Source organism: Neomonachus schauinslandi, chromosome 3, assembly GCF_002201575.2.
Source record: "Neomonachus schauinslandi chromosome 3, ASM220157v2, whole genome shotgun sequence".
In the NCBI taxonomy this organism is placed as follows: domain Eukaryota; kingdom Metazoa; phylum Chordata; class Mammalia; order Carnivora; family Phocidae; genus Neomonachus; species Neomonachus schauinslandi.
Genome location: NC_058405.1, coordinates 159083016 through 159097557, shown reverse-complemented (window position 1 = coordinate 159097557; position 14542 = coordinate 159083016). Strand labels below are relative to the sequence as shown.

Genomic DNA, 14542 nt, shown 5'->3' with positions numbered 1-14542 from the left:
AAAAAAAAAAAAAAAAAAAAAAGTAATCTGTAGGCCCAACATGGGGCTCGAATTCGTGACCCCGAGATCTAGTTGCATGCTCTACTGACTGAGTCAGCCAGGCGCTACTTGATGTTTGCTTTTAAATATAGTTTTTATATCCCAGGTAATGGGATGGATATAATATGTAGTAGAAAAAACCTTCAGAATTATCTATTGTATGGGTAAGTAAAAAGAAAACTGGCTGTACATTTATAACTATGTTCCCAGCTACCTCTAGATACTAAGATACTGGGAATAGTTCAGAAATCCATATTTACAAATTTCTCTATAACCGTACTATTCTGTTTTCAAATAAAGGTACTAAAATATATTTTTAGGATTTTCTTTACTTATTTATTTTTTAAAGATTTTATTTATTTGACAGCGAGAGAGGGAACACAAGCAGGGGGAGTGGGAGAGGGAGAAGCAGGCTTCCTGTGGAGCAGGGAGCCCAATGCGGGGCTCGATCCCAGGACCCTGGGATCACGACCTGAGCCGAAGGCAGACGCTTAATGACTGAGCCACCCAGGCACCCTATTTTTAGGATTTTAGATGTAGTAAGTAACTTACCCTTGTAGAAAACTGAAGCCCAGAGGGTTTAAATGATTTGTCCAAGGTCACATAAGCAGTGTGGTTCATCGATTCAACAAATACACATAAGTACCTGCCATAAGTCTGGATACCATAGTATGCTTGTTAGCTTTGAGTACATAGCGAACATTCAAATGTGAGCGAAACAGAAATGGATTTTGTTTTCATGTAACTCACAATCTGATGGGGAAGATAGACAATAAGTAATAAGATCTAAGAAACAAGGTACAAAATTCAAAGCACTAGGAAGGAAATGAACATATTTGTTGGAATGGAAAATACTAGAAAAGGGAGAAGGGGATGCTGTTTAGATAAAGTGGTCAAGACTGGCCTGCTGAGATTAACAGGACTGGAAGCCGCCAGCTATTTAAATAACAGTAGTAGGACAGCATTCTAGGCTGGAACAGTCTATACAGAATCCCTGGAGTGAAGGGGTGCACAAGGCTATGGAAAAATGGAAAGGAGAGTATGGCCAGGACATAGGAAGCTATGTGGGGAGTAGTATGAGCTATAAGAAAGGGGCCAAGGTACATTTTTCAACTGTTCACTTTAGAATAGGCATTAAATTAAATCTAAGTTCTACCAGTTAAACCGTTTTACCTTGTATGGGTCATTCGACCTCTTTACCCTTTAATTTTCTTGTCTATTATTTGGGAATAACAGAGGCTATATTATAGTATATAGGATCAGGAAAATTAAGTATATAATATTTGTAGCAAACATTTATAGTGGTTACTTTGTGATAAGAACTGTCCTAAGTACACAATAATTGTATGAAATTACTACTGTGCTGCTGTTATCCTTTTTGAAATGAGAGAAATGAGACACAAAAGTGTAACTAGGAAGGGGGTAAGAGGGCTTAAACATAGCTGTAGTAAGTGACCTTAAACTTAGACAATCTGGTTCCAGAGTCCATGCTCAACGTGTGTCCTGGGGATCCTTTAAGTGGGTTTGTGGAGGTCAAAACAGTATTTGCTGCCTTCATTGTCATTCTCTGATAAATATAGAGTGAAGGTTCTTAGCAACCAATTAAATGCAGAATTACGAGATTTACAAAATATGTAAAACAGTATGCACTACTTTTCTCACCAAATTTGTTTTTGTTATGGAAAAAGAAAATTTTGATTTAAAACATTTTTGTAAAAAAATGTTATTTATGTTAACATGTTGTTATTTTTTAAATGAATTAATAGACCTTTTTTTAAAGATTTTATTTATTATTTATTTCACAGAGAGAGACACAGCTAGAGAGGGAATACAGGCAGGGGGGAGCGGGAGAGAGAGAAGCAGGCCTCCCACAGAGCAGGGAGCCCGATGTGGGGCTCAATCCCAGGACCCTGGGATCATGACCAGAGCCAAAGGCAGATGCTTAACGACTGAGCCACCCAGGTGCCCCTAAATGAATTAATAGACTTTTTTTTTTAAGATTTTATTTATTTAATTGACAGAGAGAGAGACAGCGAGAGAGGGAACCACAAGCAGGGGGAGCGGGAGAGGGAGAAGCAGGCTTCCCGCGGAGCAGGGAGCCCGATGTGGGGCTCGATCCTAGGACCCTGAGATCATGACCTGAGCTGAAGGCAGACGCTTAATGACTGAGCCACCCAGGCGCCCCAATTAATAGACTTTTTAAATGTAAGAGTGAAAGGGGGTTCTGAGACAAAAGTTGAGAACTGCTGCTCTAAACCACTAGATTTCTATTGCCTTATTAAATCAGGTAAGATATAGAAAACAGCTGATACAGTGTTTATACTTGATAGGCTTACTAATAATTTATTTTTTCCTCACTTTTAAGGTAATTTTTTTCACCTTTTAACATTTCTGAAATCAGGTGCTTTTTAAAGAAGCTGTTAACCTCCAACTATATTTAATTTGGGAAAATAAAATTATTAAGCTTAATCACATGGAAAATGCAGGCAGAAATCTCAGGTTTTATTATGACCGAAAATAAAGCTGTCATTGTTAAAGGTGCTAAGTCATTGAGTTCATGAGCCCAACTAAATCAATAGATGTTTGAGTGCCGGTTATGTGCCTCGTACTTGAGATACAAAACCTGTCCCTGTGAAGTACAGGTTCTGGTGGGAAAGACAGACAGTAATACTTAAATAAGATAATTACAGATTTTGCTAAATGCTATGAAGGAAATGGACAGAATGGTAGGGTTTGGAAGGAGGAGGAACTTGGGGGAGCGAATTTAAGTATAGTAAGTAGAGAGGGCTTCTCTGAGGGGGTGACATTTGAACTGAGTATAATCCAGACATATATAGAAAGAGCTTGGGAGAGTGTGCCATATGGCTAGTATAAAGAATAAAGATGTCCAGAAATGTAAAGGATGATTTAAAAGTCATATATGATTATATGGATAAGCTTATGTTTTGGGGGGCGCCTGGCTGGCTCAGTTGGTTAAGCGACTGCCTTCGGCTCAGGTCATGATCCTGGAGTCCCGGGATCGAGTCCCGCATCGGGCTCCCTGCTCGGCAGGGAGTCTGCTTCTCCCTCTGACCCTCCTCCCTCTCATGCTCTCTGTCTCTCATTCTCTCTCTCTCAAATAAATAAATAAAATCTTTAAAAAAAAAACTTATGTTTTTGTCCTTTAGTTAAACTTTGTTTTATTAATAAAGATTTGTTTCTCATTTTCTACTTAAATTTGTTAATAAATTACAGTCTTAAAATTTTAGTAGTATTGTAGGGTGCCTGGGTGGCTCAGTTGGTTAAGCGACTGCCTTCGGCTCAGGTCATGATCCCAGAGTCCCAGGGTTGAGTCCCGCATTGGGCTCCCTGCTTAGCAGGGAGTCGTCTTCTCCCTCTGACCCTCCCCGCTCTTGTGCTCTCTCTCCCACTCTCTCTCAAATAAAATCTTTAAAAAAAAAAAATCAGTGGTATTGTAGAGTTGAGGAAATATGGTGGTGCTTGATTATAATTATTAATACCACTGTCTTTCTGTATTTAAAGGTATTACCTTGCAGTCTTTTATTTTTATTTATTTTTATTTTTTTAAAGATTTTATTAATTTATTTGACAGAGTGAGACAGAGAGAGGGAACACAAGCAGGGGGAGTGGGAGAAGGAGAAGCAGGCTTCCCACTGAGCAGGGAGCCCGACACTGCGGGGCTCGATCCCAGGACCCTGGGATCATGACCTGAGCCAGAGACAGACACTTAACAACTGAGCCACCCAGGTGCCCTATTTTTTATTTTAGTTAACATATAATGTATTATTTGTTTCAGAGGTACAGATCTGTAATTCATCAGGCAGTCATTTTTAAAATAGTATTGGTAGAAGCTAAAGTGATTTGCTAAGCAAACTTGTGGTTATAGGAGAGATGAGATAGGAATTTAAAGTAAGAAATGTAACCCGATGTGATACTTTTTTTTTTTTTACTGAAGGATTACTTGGGGTTCTTTTCAAAATATATATTCCAGGCCCCATATCAAATAGGGATTCTGATACAATATATAGTAGATTAAAAAGATTTGTGTTTCTTTTTGAAAATAATATTTGGGTTTCTTTTTTCTTTTAAAAGCAGTTGTTCTTTGTAGAGAATTGGAAAAAATATTAATTGTAGTTATTTTCCTTTCCCTTTTCTATAAAGTAGTAGCATACATTTTAAAAATCTTCTAATCCCTTGTAGTTAGCAAAAAGAGAACATACTAGAAACACTAGTTTTCCTAAAACATAAATTTTGATTTAAACGATTTTCAGTATTTTAAATATTTATTAAAAACTTGTTCATTTTGATTTTTTAAAGTATTTATTTTGTGTAACAATAGCTAGTGAGAAAACATAATGAAAAAGAATCACAGTGGCAACAAGAAAATATAAACTATAGGAATTAACTTAATTGAAGGAATCAACTTAATTGAAGTGTGTTGTTGTATATGAAGAAAAAAATAAAATTTATACTGATTTATACATATAGAAGAGGATTTTTTTTTTTTAAAGATTTTATTTATTTATTTCACAGAGAGGAGAGAGGGAACACAAGCAGGGGGAGTGCGAGAGGAAGAAGCAGGCTTTCCGCTGAGCAGGGAGCCCGATGCGGGGCTCGATCCCAGGACTCTGGGATCATGACCTGAGCTTAAGGCAGATGCTTAACGACTGAGCCACCCAGGTGCCCCAGAAGAGGATTTTTTTTTTTTTTTAAAGATTTTATTTATTTATTGGAGAGAGAGAGAGTGAGAGAGAGCAAGAGAGGGGAAAGGGTCAGAGGGAGAAGCAGACTCCCCACCGAGCGGGGAGCCCGACATGGGACTCGATCCTGGGACTCCATGATCATGACCTGAGCCGAAGGCAGTTGCTTAACCAACTGAGCCACCCAGGCGCCCTAGAAGAGGATTTTTAATAAAGAGCAATGCTCTGCTTCTGTATGGGGTAACTCAGTGTTGTGAAGATGTCATTTGGAATTAATCTGTAAATTTAATTCCTATGAAGATGGAATGTAGGAAAGAAACTCATCAGTGTAATGCTAATATTCATTTGGAAGAATGAAGCAGGCAATAATAGTGCAAAATGTTTTTATGAAAAGAATGCAAATGCTATATATATATATTTATATACATATGTATGTGAATGATAGGACTTGTAATATTTTTTACTAAGTCACAGTAATTAAAACAGTCCCAGCGCAAAATTAATGGGAAGAGTAGCTCAGAAATAGTTTCAAATGTATGTAAGACGTATTAGTATATGATAAAAATAGCATTTCAAGTTACTGAGGAAATAAATGGACATAAAATGTATTAGAACAATTGAGAACTATTGGGAGAAAAACATTGTTAGATCTTTTTTTTTTTTTTTTTAGATTTTTTATTTATTTATTCATGAGAGACAGAGGCAGAGGAAGAAGCAGGCTCCCCGCGGAGCAGAGAGCCCGATGCAGGACTCGATCCCAGGACCCTGGGATCATGACCTGAGCCGAAGGCAGACGCTTAACCGACTGAGCCACCCAGGTGTCCCCATTGTTAGATCTTAATCTCATATCACATTCTAAAATAACTTCCAGATTGTTTAAAGAGTAAACTATAAATGTGGTTTTTAATTTTAGAAGATTCACACCTTAACTAAATAAGCAGAGTGGCTTTTAAAATACTACAAAATATATTCTGGTATCTTTTTGCCATGTCTCTTTCAAGTACATCACAGCATTTTGTGTATTAAATCTTTAATGTTGTGGCACTAGGTACTCAGTTGAATATTCTTATACCATTTTCATGATTCTAGTTTTAAAAGTCATGTATATCATATTAATAAATGTAGGAAAATTAAACGTTTTATTTTTTGATTTATTTAGATTAGATATTTTTATGCTGAGGTATTAGCTTTATAAGTAGAGCAGTGAGAAATTACTCTGTACATATGATAGTCATATGTTTTGAAAATATTTGATGGGGGCGCCTGGGTGGCTCAGTCGTTAAGCGTCTGCCTTCGGCTCAGGTCATGATCCCAGGATCCTGGGACTGAGCCCCACGTCGGGCTCCCTGCTCCATGGGAAGCCTGCTTCTCCCTCTCCCACTCCCCCTGCTTGTATTCCCCGTCTCGCTGCATCTCTCTCTGTCAAATAAATAAAATCTTTAAAAAAAAAAAAAATTTTATGGAGGGCGCCTGGGTGGCTCAGTCGGTTAGGCAGCTGCCTTGGGCTCAGGTCATGATCCCAGGGTCCTGGGATCGAGTCCCACATCAGGCTCCCTGCTCAGCGGGGAGCCTGCTTCTCCCTTTCCCTCTGCCTGCCTCTCTGCCTACTTGTGCTCTCTATCTCTCTGTCAAATAAATAAATAAAATCTTTAAAAAAAAATTATATGATGGATTATGGTTTTGAGAGTTTATTTATATACAGATATGCTATCAATAATATTTCTGTCTGTGGCCTTAAAAGTTCAAATCCAATTTTTAGAATTTATAGTATAGAAAGGAACAACAGAAATGTGTATCTGTGTATAAAGATGTTCATTGTTGCATTTTTTTTGTAATATAGAACATTGAAAACAATCTATGTGTCCTGGTAATTTATTAAATGAATAAGTTTTTGGATCAATAACACGACAGCTGTTAAAAAGAGATCTATAGGTCTTTCATATTTTTAGCAATTGAAAAAAAACGTGTTGAAGGATACTATGTATGATGAACAAATGACTATATTTAAACTATATACACACATGTATGAACATGCATGTACATAAATATATATCTGGAAGGAAAATACATACCAAATAGTTGACTCTGTTTAATCTTCGTGGGTGCAGTAGGTAGTTGAGCTAAGTTCCTTTTTTTTTTTTTTTTTTACAGGTATATATTTACAATATTTTAACACTTAATAATAGAATATCAACCATTAATTCATATTTGTAGCTAAGTATATTTGTAAAATTATAGAGATAACAGTTGATATACAGAGCAGAAAAAGCTTTTTAATTGTCCATTAAATAAAAAATAAAAATCAATTGAAATCCAGCGATAGAGATATAGGAGTTTATTTTTAAGTTCCATTTTGTTTATTGGCAATAAGTCCTTTCTGTCACCACTACGGTGAAATTATGCTTTTCTTCCTTGCATGGTAATAAATTTATCAGAAGTATTTACCTCCTTTTCTGGAGCACTTTTCAAAGAGTGTAAAATTCTATTTTTCTTCTTAATCTTGTGGTCCACTGAGCTCATTAGAAATAATGAAGTGATAGAAAGAAGAGGTGTTATAAATTATGTTAACAAAACAACCCCTTTTGTTTATACCTTCATAAGAGACTTGAGAAAGGAATGGAGATGTTAGAGGGAGATCAAGATATTAGAACTTATCCCTAAAAAAATTATTTCCTGAGAAACTAATGTAGTTTTTGCGTTACTGTACTTACTTGAAGCTTAATAAAAATGTAACCTAGCTTACTTATTTTCCAGGTACTTTGTAAATAAAAAACATTTTTATTGTCAGTAGCTGTTCAGGTGTTTTAATTTCCGGAGACTTGGTAGGAACTCTCAGAGCAAATGCTGTAGCAATTCTGGAATTTTTTTGGTCCTCATACATTTGGGAAATTTGTAGCTAGCTCTGAAAATGGATACCAGTCCTTTCTCTGCATTGTAGCCAGGTGAGCTTTTCAAACTTTGAATCTTATTATTCATCTCCTTAAAATCCTTAGTCCTTTCCATACTTAATGCAGACTAAAAATTCCCATTTATACCATTTGGTCCATGCCTATTGTTCTACCCTCAACTCTTATCCCTCGCTTTCTGTGTTCCTGGTCACTTGGATCTTCTTTCAGATTCTCTAACTTCCTATGTTTTCTTCTTGCAACAGGGCCTGTATATAGGCCATTGCCTCTTTCTACAATGTTCTTTTCTTAATTCCTTAACTCTGTTGGTCTTTGTTACCTCAGCTTACCTTAGAGAAGTCCTTTTTGATTCCTTCATCAATATTAGGTTTCTTTTATTACGCTTTTGTGTGTCTTTTCTTCTTATTCCTCATCTCTTTGCAAAAATGTGTTTGGTCTCCTTCACTAGATAAATGATCTGTTATATAGTGAAACTACATCTGGTTTTATCATTGTATTTCCAGCTGTTAGCATAATGGCTGTTAAAGTTGGTGTTTAAGAAATATTTATGGAACGGATCAATGAATTTCTGACTGAATCTTACCTTTGCTTTTTAGTCAGTTGCCTCCTTGGGTTCTGAGAAACTTGCAGAGGCAGCTACCTTAGAATATTTAGACAATTATTCATAAAAATTTTTTTATTGAGGTATAATTTGTAGAGAGTAAGAAACACATTAATCATAGTTATATCATGGAATGCATTTTTAGGTGAAGAACTAGGTTTCAAAAAGCAGGGCGCCTGGGTGGCTCAGTCAGTTAAGCGGCTGCCTTCGGTTCAGGTCATGATTCCGGGGTCCTGGGATCAAGTCCTGCATCGGGCTCCTTGCTCAGCAGGGAGCCTGCCTCTCCCCTGCCTGCTGTTCCCCTGCTCGTGCTTGCTCTGTCTCTGTCTCTCTCTCTCTCTGTTTAATAAATAAATAAAATATTAAAGAAAAAAAAACCTTAAAAAAAACACAAAAAGTATTTAGTAGCACTTAATTGGTATAAAAGAAAAGAAGGCATTCTGACATTGATTTGAACAATCATTGTAATAAATGTAGGAACCTTACAAAATGACTTCTTTGAAGGGCATTACCATTTGGATGTATGGTTGTGCTCTATTTTGTGAAGTTATTTTTAAGAGTCTCATTTCTTCAGCAAGAGTTTGTCACTTGGGTATCCATGTCTATTAATAATGGACTTTAGTTGGTCTGAACTCCCAGAAATTGTTTGCAAAATTGAGTTTGTGTAGGTATGGCATTTTCCTTCTTATGTAGTGTTCATTAATCCTTTTATTCTTAAAGTTTATTATGGAACATTTCAAACTTATAATAAAGTGTTGATCATAGTGTAATGAAACTTGTGTACCAGCTTGAATGGTTATCAATTCATGTCCAATCGTATTTCATCTATACCTAATTCACTTGCCTTGTTTGGTTCCCCCTGCCCCTGCCCTGATTATTTTAAGGCAAATCCCAGACATTATTTCAACAGTAAATATGTCAGTATGTAACTCTAAGAGACAAGCATTATTTAAAAAAAAAAAACACCTAACTATAATTCCATTATCAAGTATAAAAATAACCTATAATAATTACTTAATTTAATATCATCAAATAACCAGTCATGTTCAGCTTTTTCCAGTTGTGTAATGTTCTTTTTAATTGTTTGAATCAGAGTCCAAAAGAGATTCATACTTTGGCTATTCATTTTTTTAATCTCTTTTAGTCTGTAGGTTTCCCTACTATCTCTTTTTTCTTTTGCAATTTATTTTGACTAAATTCATCAGTCTATCTTAACAGCATTTGCTACTTGAAAATAAGGGACATGTCTTGGGGCGCCTGGGTGGCTCAGTCAGTTAAGCGTCTGCCTTCGGCTCAGGTCATGATCTCAGGGTCCTGGGATTGAGCCCCACATCGGGCTCCCTGCTCGGCGGGAAGCCCGCTTCTCCCTCTCCCACTCCCCCTGCTTGTGTTCCCTCTCTAGCTGTGTCTCTCTCTGTCAAATAAATAAAATCTTTAAAAAAAAAAAAATAAGGTACATGTCTTACTCCTCTGTACTCCTTCCTTATATAGTACTTGGTGTAGTGCATTATATAGAGACATTAAAGAATCCTTTTGGAATTGAAGGGAAGAATTAGAAAATCTGATTCCTTTTTGTAGGTAGAAATTTAGTGTGAAATTTGACACATTCTTAGGAAATAATTATCTTTTTAATAAAGAAATTTTTATTTCAGTTGCTTTGAAGATGTTTCCTTCCCCCTCAAAGAAGTTCTTTATTTCTTCTAGTTCTTACCTTTTGAGCCTTTAAATCTAATTAAAACCCAGACCTTTTAATTGTCTTCCTCACTTTAAAAATAATATGTGCTTATTTTTTTTCCTATAATTCAAAGTTACATAATTAGAATATCCTCAGTATACCTTCTCTCAGAGGTAGACACTCTAGTTTGGTATATATGTGCTTCCAGGCTTTTTTTCACATTTTATATAGTTTTTTAATGGAATTATAGTTTACATAATTGTACAACTTGCTTTTTCTACTTGGACATCTTTCCATTATAGAAAACATATATAAATCCACCTTCTTCAAAGGCCTTATTCGTATAGTACATATACATTTATAATCACCTTGATTTCTAGCTTTTTTGTCTTTGTCATTTATTATCTGTCACATGGTTTGTTCTGTGATATGTAACTAATTCCAGTTGTATATTTGGTAAAAGCTCTAAGCGTAGACTGGTCGTTTGTCTTGGGTAAGGTGCAGTTTGATTTCACTAAATTTGTTTTTGCCTCTTTGAAATATAATTGTTGAGGAAAATATAAAAAGTATTAGGGAAATAGGTTTCAAATGTACCACTAAAAACAGAATTTCTTTCTTTCTTTTTTTTTTTTTATATTTTATTTATTTATTTGACAGAGAGAGAATGAGAGAGAGCACATGAGAGTGGGGAGGGTCAGAGGGAGAAGCAGACTCCCTGCTGAGCAGGGAGCCCGATGCGGGACTCTCTCCAGGGACTCCAGGATCATGACCTGAGCCGAAGGCAGTCGCCCAACCAACTGAGCCACCCAGGCGCCCCCAGAATTTATTTCTTAAATATGAATATAAATATAAATTTAATTGAGCTCTAGTTTAAAACTATGGCTTCTTATTTGAAATATATACTAGGTTAGTTTCTTTGTGAAAGGTGCACATCATTTACCTTTGGTAGTTTCTTTAAGTACATAATACTATCCTCACGTTCAGTGCTTTTTCCTTTCAGGGATAAAAGAGGAATAGAGGGTAGAAGAAGATGCTGGGATCTGAACGTGGTGTTGTGGAAGAATGGTTATCAGAATTCAAGGTAAATTGGATTGGGGATAAGAATGTGTCATATGATTCTATATGTCAGTAATTCAGACAGTGAATATGTTTTCTGGAGAAACTGAAACAAATGTTATGATATGAAGTGGAAATGGCAAAATATGAAATAATGTGTTTCTATACATGTAAGTCTTTAAAAAGGCACTAAGGTGAATAATGACTAGAAGGTAATGTATAAAATTGAAAATAGTTGTTAGGATTGATGAGGGGATATATGAATTTTTAAATACATTGAATAAAAGGGGAAGCTTCCAAGCTTTAATAAGGCACAGACATAGGATTTGTGCCTTATATTTTTATTTCCTATAATTAAAAATCACCCATTGATTTGATTTAAAACTATATAATTTCTGAATACTATAGAAATAAATGTTTTATAAACATAAAATGCAAGAATTAAAATATATCCTATACTTATTTTTTTAGAGTAGATTAGTTTAAGTTGACCTATTTCAGCAGATCTTGGTATAATGTGTGATTTCTAATCATTTTTCATGGTTGAGTAGTTTGAAGAACTGTATACTATAACATTCTAACTTAATTTGTTTTATTAACTCTCATGGTTATTTCTTGTATTATTTTTACTTTTCTTAGTTGACTCTATCATAATTCTTTTCAAGAGGAACTCAGGTAAAATAAATTTCCTGACTTCCCAAATATTAAGTTTGCTTTTGATTTCCTTGGATGTTTCTTTTAGGCATTACCTGACACTCAGATCACCAATTATGCAGCAACTTTACACCGGAAAAAATCACTGGTACCAGCCCTCTATAAAGTTATTCAAGATTCGAATAATGAGGTAGGAAAGTTTATAAGAAAAATAATTTCAACATAGTAAAATGAAATATGTGTACTAAAACACATATGTAAGTTTTGTAGTTTTCCCTTCTCCTTTTAAAAATTCTTCTTATGGGACTGGAAAACTTTCTTTCTGCTGTGTTTCATTCTGATGGTTGCTTTGGCTTTCCCTTTGCCCTCCCTCTTATTATTTTAAATGTTTTGATCAGATTTGTTTCTGTTCAGGACTGTATGTTTTGATTGTTGATTTGAATGACCATCATCTCATTGGATTACTTATTTAATTTGAAACTTTTCTCTCTTTCCTGTTCGGAATGTTTCCTTTTCTGGAATCCAAATTTTAGCCATACACTGATTCAGACTTTTTTATTTTAAGTGGTGTTTGCAGTTATTCTATTGATGATACAGAACTGTGTATATTACTCTAATGAGTGAACTCAAACTGGTGACGTGAAATGATGCTTCTAGTAAATTTAGCTTGAAATGATTGGAGAAAGCACTATTTAGCATAAGTAGTCAAGATGAATAAACTTAGAAAAAGAGTTTCCTGTTACTCAGCTTTGTGTAGAAGGGGGAAAATGTAGCTATTGTTTCTATATGTTAATTAATGCAAAATACACACATTATCTTTCCATTAACACAATAGTATGACATACAGTTTTATCACCACTGGATTCGTGTATGCTTTAAAATGAAAATAAAAGGAACACACAGGAAAGTAGCTTCTTATCTTCCCAGATACAGCCTCCAAGAGTGCCTCTGCTGTGTACTGGAGTGAGTTTGAAGAAGTTCAGGTAATCATCTCCTAACCAGCAGCTTAATTTAAAGTGCATCTTAATTTTTGTCCTATCACTAAAAGCTTGCTTATTGACCTCTTTCTTTCCTGTCTCCTAAACTTGGATTGGCTCTCAGTTAGGCTTGCATCTGTTGCTATTTGTAGCAGCAATTGCAGGATTCATTTGCTTCTTTTTTCTCTTGCTGTGTATTTATGAATGTTTTATAACTTTAGATGTGTTTATATATATATATGTATATGTGTATATATGTGTATATACACATATACATATACTCATCCTTTTTGGTTAGGAGTTTTCAAAATTCTGTTTGAATAATGAATATGTGTATTTCCTACCCCTTGTTTTGCACTGTCTTAACGTTTTAAGCTTTGCCTATTATAATTTGTTTTATGCTTTCTCTTTAGATTGTAAGCTCTTCATGGGCAGTGGTCATATATTCTATATTTGTAACTTCTCTAGAATATATTTTGTCATGTACATGATGAACACTTAATAAATATTGATTAGAAGAATAGTAAAACACAAAATGACACTGAAATGCTATCATTTTCATTAGGAGTCACAAGTATATAAAAAGGATTAGTTTCCTTTATACTTTAGAAGCTATGACATTAAAAAAAACGTTATTCACATTATTTAAACTGTAATACTTCATAATACTCATGTATGAGACCTTGTTATGGCCACAACGGGGAAAAATTACAGCTTGAGAGATTCAGGCTCAACAGCAGTCACTGTAATCATCCAGTTGCCAGAGCAGATCTGTCTTTCCATCTTTTCTCTTGTCAGGTCATAAAGTTCTAACCATGTCATATTTCAGAAAAGCAGAATGTTTAGCTCTATAGCATCTCAAACCAATTCTGGACTTTAGTCCTAGAAGGAAGACCCTTGTAGTCCTGATTTTGTTATATTCTGAAAGACAATCAACTGTTTTATTTAGTTAACAGGAAATTATTTCAGAAAATTGTCACATGCCATATATAATATTAGTTGAAACTTATGACAGTTTTATGAACAGTTTTGCTTTAAAGACCTTAAAAGTTCTTAAAGTGTATTTCCTGGTTTGGTATTACATATCATGGCCAACCTGTACTGCAGCTGAAGTTTTAATCTCTAGACCAACATACTGCTTAATTTTTCTCCTTTCCCTTGTGTCAGATCCTTTGGACATTCTAGCAGCTCTTCCATTTCAAGGAGCTCTCCATCCAGTCTATTAATCCTATCACTTTTTCATGATTTGATTGCCTTTCCTTCTTCCCTCACATATCACACTTCTCTCTTCACCCAGCTAAATTTTCATAGTACATCATAGTCTATTTCCTTGCAAACATTATTAGCTCCTTTGCTTCTCCTTCCATTAGTTCTCATTCTTTGGGAAAATCTCAACACTGGATAAAACTCTGCTGTTCATCTTCACACTTGTACCTGAACAGCTGAACATACTTGGAGAAATCAGCTGCAACAACAATTTTGTTGACTTTCTCCACTTTATCTTTTATTTATTTATTTATTTATTTTGAGAGAGAGAATCAGAAGCAGACTCCAGCTCAGCAGGGAGCCTGCCGCGGGGCAGATACGGGGCTCATGACCTGAGCTGAAATCAAGAGTCAGATCCTTAACCAACTGAGCCACCCAGGCACCCCCTAGTCCTGCATTTAAAGTGCAGAAAGTCAGGGGCGCCTGGGTGGCTCATCGGCTAAGTGTCCCAACTCTTGATTTTGGTTGAAGTCATGATCTCACGGTGCTGGGATCGAGCCCCACATTGGGCTCTGTGCTCAGTGGGGAGTGGGGAGTCTGCTTGAGGATTCTCTCTTTCCATTTCCCTCTCTCTAAAATAAATAAATCTTTTTTAGAAAAATGCAGGACTAAAAATCTCAGTCACATAATACTGTCTTGCAATCTTGCTTTACTTTCTTGGTACACTA

General features: G+C 35.6%; 1 protein-coding gene across 1 annotated transcript in view; it reads left to right on the top strand.

Annotated features, from left to right (window-relative positions):
• Positions 1 to 14542, top strand: part of FAM126B (family with sequence similarity 126 member B) — an 82830-nt gene that overhangs the window by 27789 nt on the left and 40499 nt on the right. The window contains exons 4-5 of the mRNA XM_021702895.2: positions 10922 to 11002; positions 11720 to 11821. Of these exons, the coding sequence (XP_021558570.1) occupies positions 10952 to 11002; positions 11720 to 11821 (153 nt within the window). The 5' untranslated portion in view covers positions 10922 to 10951. The remainder of the gene's footprint in view (positions 1 to 10921; positions 11003 to 11719; positions 11822 to 14542) is intronic.